This window comes from Neopelma chrysocephalum, unplaced genomic scaffold (genome assembly GCF_003984885.1).
Source record: "Neopelma chrysocephalum unplaced genomic scaffold, ASM398488v2 Primary Assembly neopelma1_87521, whole genome shotgun sequence".
NCBI classification, from domain to species: domain Eukaryota; kingdom Metazoa; phylum Chordata; class Aves; order Passeriformes; family Pipridae; genus Neopelma; species Neopelma chrysocephalum.
This window is the reverse complement of record NW_020916877.1, coordinates 1-6,847: the sequence shown is the minus strand read 5'-3', so window position 1 is coordinate 6,847 and position 6,847 is coordinate 1. Positions and strand designations below refer to the sequence as shown.

The 6,847-nt window shown below is 54.9% G+C and overlaps 1 protein-coding gene across 1 annotated transcript; it reads left to right on the top strand.

Moving 5' to 3' along the window:
* Positions 1 to 3,376: 3,376 nt before the first annotated feature.
* LOC113979691 (olfactory receptor 14J1-like) lies at positions 3,377 to 4,319 on the top strand (the record flags this gene model as incomplete). Its single annotated transcript, XM_027707003.1, has 1 exon — positions 3,377 to 4,319. A coding segment is annotated over exon 1 (943 nt), but the record flags the coding sequence as incomplete, so codon positions are not given.
* Positions 4,320 to 6,847: the final 2,528 nt, after the last annotated feature.

The following is a 6,847-nucleotide window of genomic DNA, read 5'->3' as shown; positions in this document are numbered from 1 at the left end:
CCCAACTCATCACAGCCCTGCAACCTGGGAACTGTCTCAGCAGGTCTGGGCTGTTATTGCCTGCAAGTGGAATGAAGAGAGACTTGGGGCTGCAGCTCCTCCTGCCTGTGCCCCACACGCAGGGCATTGGGGCCTGTCTGGCTGCAGACCCTCAGCGGGGGCACCGGGGGTAAGAACAGACTTGCAGTGGGGAAAGCTGCTCTGAAAGCCCCGAGAGCTGGGGTGTGCGGAGGCTTTGCTGACAATGGCCTTGGGGGTGGACGTGCTGGGACTCAGGCCCAGGGGGAAAATCCCAGGCCTGATCCCTGAGGAGATCAGCACATGCTGCTGAAATGCTGGGGGAGACAAGAGCCAGCAGAGGGAGGGAACAAGGGTGGACAGCCTGGGCTGATGTGCTTTGGACTCGTGCCTGGCCCGGCCTTGGCTGGGCAGAGAAGGGACAGCCTTTGTGTCCCTGCAGGGCTGGGATTCACTCCCTGCCCCAAAGGCACCCAATGTGTCTGAGAAGCCCTGGGTGGTGCCTGTCCCACAACTGCTGGGAATGGGGACGGGCTTCCTGCACAGGCCCTGTGCTGTCCATGGCAGCTGCTGCACTTGTGCTGCAGAGCCCTGGCACCTCCCCTGGCACTGCAGGCCCCTCTTTGGCTATTCAATCCAGGCTCAGCTGTCCTGAATGAGATTCAGCATTGAAGGGATGTCCATTGTACTCTGAGGACATGTAGAAAATACCCTGATAAAGAAGAGGAGAGAGACCTCTCTCCCTGTGCCACCTGACTCCATTTGGTCACCTAAACACCTCTATGGGCTGCCCTGGACAGAAGGAACAGTGACAGGTTCCCCTGTCCTACATGTGGGCACCTTCTGCCACTGAAGTTGGCCAAAGCAATGTCCCAGCAGCCTCCAAGAAGATCCCTCAGCTGCTGCCCCGTCCCTAGGAAGTGCTCCATTGGAGCCTGCAGTTCCCAGCAGGAATCTCAGTCACCTCTGGCCCCTCAAAAGGAACCAGGGCTTTGTGTCCCAGCAGGTCACTCCTGGCTTTGGTCTTCCTTCATTCCCATGGGAGCTGGGACAAGGAGTCACCTGCAGGGGCCTGTTTTCAGCCCATTGAAGTGGGGCAGGAGGAATCCCAGCCCATGGGGGTTGTGGAGGGAGCTGAGTGTCCTTGTGGCCTCAGGTCTGCAGAGCCACAAGGAGACACCTCTGTTGACTCAGATGAGTCCCTTCCCTCTGTGCAGGTGAAGGAGATCCCTCCTGGGCACTGTCTGGGTTTCCTGTCTAATGATGGGACATGAAAAGGGGACTCTTGGACTTAACTCTGTGTCTGTTTGGAGAAATGACAGTGCTGAAAGAAGTGTCTGTGCCCAGCTGAGAGAAGGAACATCATGATTTCCTTCAGCTGTGTGCCAGCAGGTTCCCCTGGAGCCCCAGGGACAGCTGGAGGGAGCCCAGAGGGGCAGAGAAAGGGCTGCCTGGGGCTGTTACTGTGCTGCTGAGCTGGGCTGGGCTCCTGGCACACAGGGAGCTCCTGGCAAGCAAGAAGAGCTTCTAAAAGGCAGCTCTGCTGCTGAGAAGCTTTTCTGCACAGCCCAGCAGGGCTGAGGGCACTGCCTGCAGCACCCAGGGCACAGGAGAGAAGGCAGAGAGATGAGAGGCAGCCTGGGCTGGGAGGTGACTGAGGTCTCACTACACGAGTAACCTTCCCAGGATTTGAATGAAGAATTCTCTGGTTGTATGAAAGTTCACCTTCCCTTCCTGGAGGGATCTCCTAAGGCTGGCACATCCCACAGCTTCTAGGATCTTTCAGCAGGACTCTGCCAGTTGCTGCAGTGCAGAGGAAGTGGCCATATGGCAGAGCAGGGCAGGAGCTGCAGGCAGCAAGGGCAGAGAGGAGAAGGGAGCAGGAGGTTCAAGGGATCCTGGGGTGGGAGGACTGGGGAGAGCTGCTCAGGGGAGGAACCTTGCCAGCCCTTTGCTACGCTCAGGCTCTGGCTGCAGAGCAGTGCAGGTGAGTTCCTGCAAGTGCCTCTCCCAGCTGCCAAATGGCACCAGTGGCAGGAGCTGTCAGGATGGCTCTGCTGGATTTCCTGGGGTGCAGCAGGAGAAGCTGCTGCAGAGCAGGACTTGCTGTTGCCCCCTCAGAGGCCCAGGGCAAGAAGGTTCCCTGTGCCAGGGCTGGCTGTGGGCTGGGAAGGTGGGGGTGCAGCCAGGGGTGCCCAGGGCTGTGGTGCAGAGCAGGGTCCTGCCCCCAGGGCTCTGTGTGCTGGGGCAGGGACTCTGCTGCCTGCCAGGGTCAGCTCTCAGCCAAGCCAAGGAGCTGCCACGGGGCTGGGGGAGAAGGGCTGTGGGGAAGGAACAACTTCTGGGAGGGCAGAGCAGGGCAGAGTCCTTCTGATCTCCACAGTGTGCTGCAGGGATAAGGGCTGGTCACAGCTCCAGATCAAAGCAGGAAATTTCCCAGAAGGTATTTGCAAGAGGCACAGACAGACAGGGGGTACCTTAAAGAGAATGAACCAGTTCTTTCAGTGTTATACTCTGGGTTTTCTGGGTTCTGACTGCGACAGAGAAATCAATCTCTGAGTACAGGAGGAGACACTTGAACTTGAACTCTGTTAGATTAGAGGGGATTGAACCTGAGAGTATCAGACATCCAAACTGTCTTATAGACAGCTCCAGTGACACTTTTCCAGCCTCCTCAGAGTTGCTCTGACATTGCCATCAGAGCCTGCCCAGCCAGAGATGTCCCTGGGCAGTGCCCTGTGGTGCTGGGAGGGCTCTGCAGGGCAGAGCTGAGCCCCCAGGGCTGGGATGGGCTCTGGCAGCACTGGCAGGGCCCAGCCCTGGGCCCATGGAAGCAGCTGCTAGCAGGGACAGCTCCAGGCAGCAGAGCCCTGGGCAGGGAGTGGGAGGCAAGTGCCCCCAAGGCCCTGGGGGAGGGGGCGTTCAGGCAGTTCTGGGGGCCCTTCCCTGCAGCTCTGCTGGGCACTGTGTGCTGGGCCATAGAAATGAGGATTCCTGCAGTGGAAAAGAACCTTCCCCAGATGTGATGGTAAAAACAGAAAACATGACTACAATTCTACGTACAGACCAAGCTTCTGTTCTGCAGCCCAAGCTCTTCTGAGTCATGGGTGTAGAGATGGAACTCTTGCATGAAAGATGGATTACATCTGACATCCCTCGTGAGTGTCAAAACAGACCACAAAGAGTTCCATGTCCCACTGCAGCAAAGCAAAACTGACTCCTTGGCAGCAGATTTGGCGGCACTTAACACATTTCTTATAAAAACTCTTAGAAAGGGAGTGGCTTTGTCAGAGGAGTCTGTCTTAACTGTTCCTTGTCTTTTCCTTTTTTGAACAGGCCCTGTGCTAAGAAGCAGCCAATGTCCAACAGCAACTCCATGTCACAGTTCCTCCTCCTGGCATTGGCAGACAGGCGGGAGCTGCAGCTCCTGCACTTCTGGCTCTTCCTGGGCATCTCTCTGACTGCCCTCCTGGCCAACGGCCTCATCCTCAGCGCCGTAGCCTGCGACCACCACCTGCACACCCCCATGGGCTTCTTCCTGCTCAACCTCTCCCTCACAGACCTGGGCTGCATCTGCACCACTGTCCCCAAAGCCATGCACAATTCCCTCTGGGACACCACAACCATCTCCTACCAGGGATGTGCTGCACAGCTCTTTTTCTTTGTGTTCTTCATCTCAGCAGAGTTTTATCTCCTCACCATCATGTGCTATGACCGCTACGTTGCCATCTGCAAACCCCTGCACTATGGGACCCTCCTGGGCAGCAGAGCTTGTGCCCACATGGCAGCAGCTGCCTGGGCCACTGGCTTTCTCAGTGCTCTGCTGCACACAGCCAACACATTTTCCCTGCCCCTGTGCCAGGGCAATGCCCTGGGCCAGTTCTTCTGTGAAATTCCACACATCCTCAAGCTTTCCTGCTCACACTCAGACTGCCTCAGGGAAATAGGGCTCATTGGGGTTACTGCCAGCTTATCACTTGGTTGTTTCATTTTCATAGTTTTCTCCTACGTGCAGATCTTCAGGGCTGTGCTGAGGATCCCCTCTGAGCAGGGATGGCACAAAGCCTTTTCCACCTGCCTCCCTCACCTGGCCGTGGTCTCCCTGTTTCTCAGCACTGCCACATTTGCCTACATGAAGCCCCCATCCATCTCCTACCCAACACTGGATCTGGCACTATCAGTTCTGTACTCAGTGGTTCCTCCAACCCTCAACCCCCTCATCTACAGCCTCAGGAACCAGGAGCTGAAGAATGCCATAGGGAAAATGATGACTGGATGCTTTTCTGCATACTGTCAAGAAAGTAACTCATTACAATCCCAGACTCCTTTCTGCCATGTGTAGGTGGGGGTTTTGGTTCTTTCTTTTTTTGCTATTATTTTGATTTTGTTTGCCTTTTTCTTTTCTTGATTATGATTTTTAATTTTATTTGTTATAAATTTTTCCACAAAAGGTTATGTTTACTCTTACTATTTTTACAGCACTATCTACTTTTCTGCTGTAACCTAAGGACTTTCAGCAGTCATTATATCTGTACATTTGAATGAAATAAAGTTCCCTGCTCTGACCTGAGTGTCCAAGATGCCTCCTCAGCCCTTCTCTGGAGCTGCAGGAGCAGTGTCTGTGTGCAGAGCTGGAGGGAAGAGACTTGCAGCACAGCAGCCCAGCCAGGGACAAGGGCACTTGCTCCTTCCACTTCTGCTCTTTCCAACTCCACACTGTCCTTCCCAGCCCTGCTGTGGGTGCAAGGCCTGAGTGCTCTGGCAGCTTGGGCACAGTCCTGCTGCGTGTCCGTGCTGGGATCACAGGCAGGGACAGGCCCTGGGCACTGCTGGCACAGAGCTGCGCTCCACACCAGCAGCTCCATCAGCAAAGGGCATCTCCTGAGGGCAGGACAGGAAGGCTTCAGGCTCTCACCCCACCTGCAAGAGGTTGGTTGTCCCTCCATGGAGGGACATCAAGGGACCAAGTCCAAAGTCCACGTTTGCTTTGCACTGAGGACACTTCAGCATGTCTGCTCCATCCCTGCCCTGCCTTCTGGCCCATCCCTTTCCCTGCCCAGAAGGAAAGGAGCCCGGCTGGGCAGCATTGCCCCTGTGCAGGCAGGAAGGGCTCTGCAGGCAGGAGTGGCACTGCCCTCCAGCAGAGGCACTTCTGCCCTTTCCCAAAGCACAGAGCACAGCTGGGCACTGGGATGCAGCCAGAGGCACCCACAGCTCCATGGGTCACCCTCTGAGCTGCCTGAACAGCTTCAGTGAGTACCAAACAGAGAAAGAAATGCTCGCACTCCCAGGAATCCAAGCAGGGGAGAGGGGACATAAATAAGTCAAAGGAGATAAAGAATTTAAAGGTTAGAGCCAAATATATCCATTGATAGAAGGGACTAGGACAGTAAGATATCGTCAGTGGAGTTTTCCCTAAAGGGTATATGGAATGTCCCCAACCTTCAGAATAATCTCTTCCTCCTCTCCCTCAAGACTTGCCACATAATTGTGGATGGGAACAGCCTCATTGTGGGTCTTCTGGAGGAAAACTTGGAAAGCTGCTACAGCCCCATCACTGTGAGTGACGCCTGACTGGGGACAGCACAGTCTCTGCTCCCAGCACTGTCACTGCCATTTCCTGCACCTTTGGCACATGCAGAGTGTTTCCTGATATGGCCCCATCCCATGACCAGCACTGGGCTCTTTGCCAGCCCTGCTCTCTGCAAGACCCATGCACTGGAAGGGTTGTCTCCAGCAGAGCTGCACCCTGGCTCAGGGCCTTTCTGTCCTCTACAGTCACCATTTCCTGCTTGTCCCAGACACTTTGTGTGACCCTGATGTACTGGGTCACTTCTTCTGTGACCTTGCTCCAGGGCTGGAACTCTCCTGCATTGTCACCATGACACTCCTGCTCTCTGCTTTCCATGTTCCATTTTTAGACCCAGTCTTCCCCTCCTGTTCACAGGGACATCCTGTGAATGCTTCAGAGCTGCCATCCTGGGGCAGCTCCTGCCCAGCGTGGGCAGGCACAAGATCTCTCCACCTGCTCCTCTCACCTCCCCAGTGCTGCTGTTTTCTGCAGCCTCCTCATCCTTGCCCAGCACAGCCCTCCTGGCAGAGTTGGACACAGCCCTTGTTCTACACCCTCCTCAGGCACCTGCCCAACCCCCTCAGCTCCAGCCTGATGGCCAGAAACCTACAGGGCAGGGAGGCACTGGGGAAAATGCTCAGGACACTCATGGACTGCAGGGAGATACCACTGGAGTGGTGGGTCTGTAGGGAGAAATCACTGCTGCCTCCCATCTGAATCACCCTCAGGACCTGGACAAGCCTTAATTCCATGAGGGTCATCACAAAGCTGACCCCGTCCAGATGAACATTTTGGGGAGGTAAAGAGGAACTAAGCTAAAAGGGAAAAGATAAATGGGGAAGGACAGAGGGGCTTGGACAATGGAGAAGAAAGATTTTGATGAGGTAAAAACAAGTTTGGGTCATTCAGAGGATGCTGAAACACTAACTGTGCAAAAATTCCTGATGGAACTTTACCCTCTTTGTAACCTCAAGCCCCAACACTACCCAAAAGTGCTGCCCCTCCCATGGAAAGGAATCCACTGCTCTAATCTCAGCACCAACCTGACCTCAAAGGCAAATCCCAAACCCATAACACCAGACTCTTATTTGTCCTCTAATGCCCACCCCAGTCCCAAACCTGTATTACCAGTATGAAACGTCAAGCGTTAATCCTGATCCAGCACATAAAGCTCTTCCCCTAATCATGAACCAGACACTGCCAGCAGAAAAACAAACCTCCCAAAGTTCTGCCTAATCCCCACCCTGAGCTCTAAAC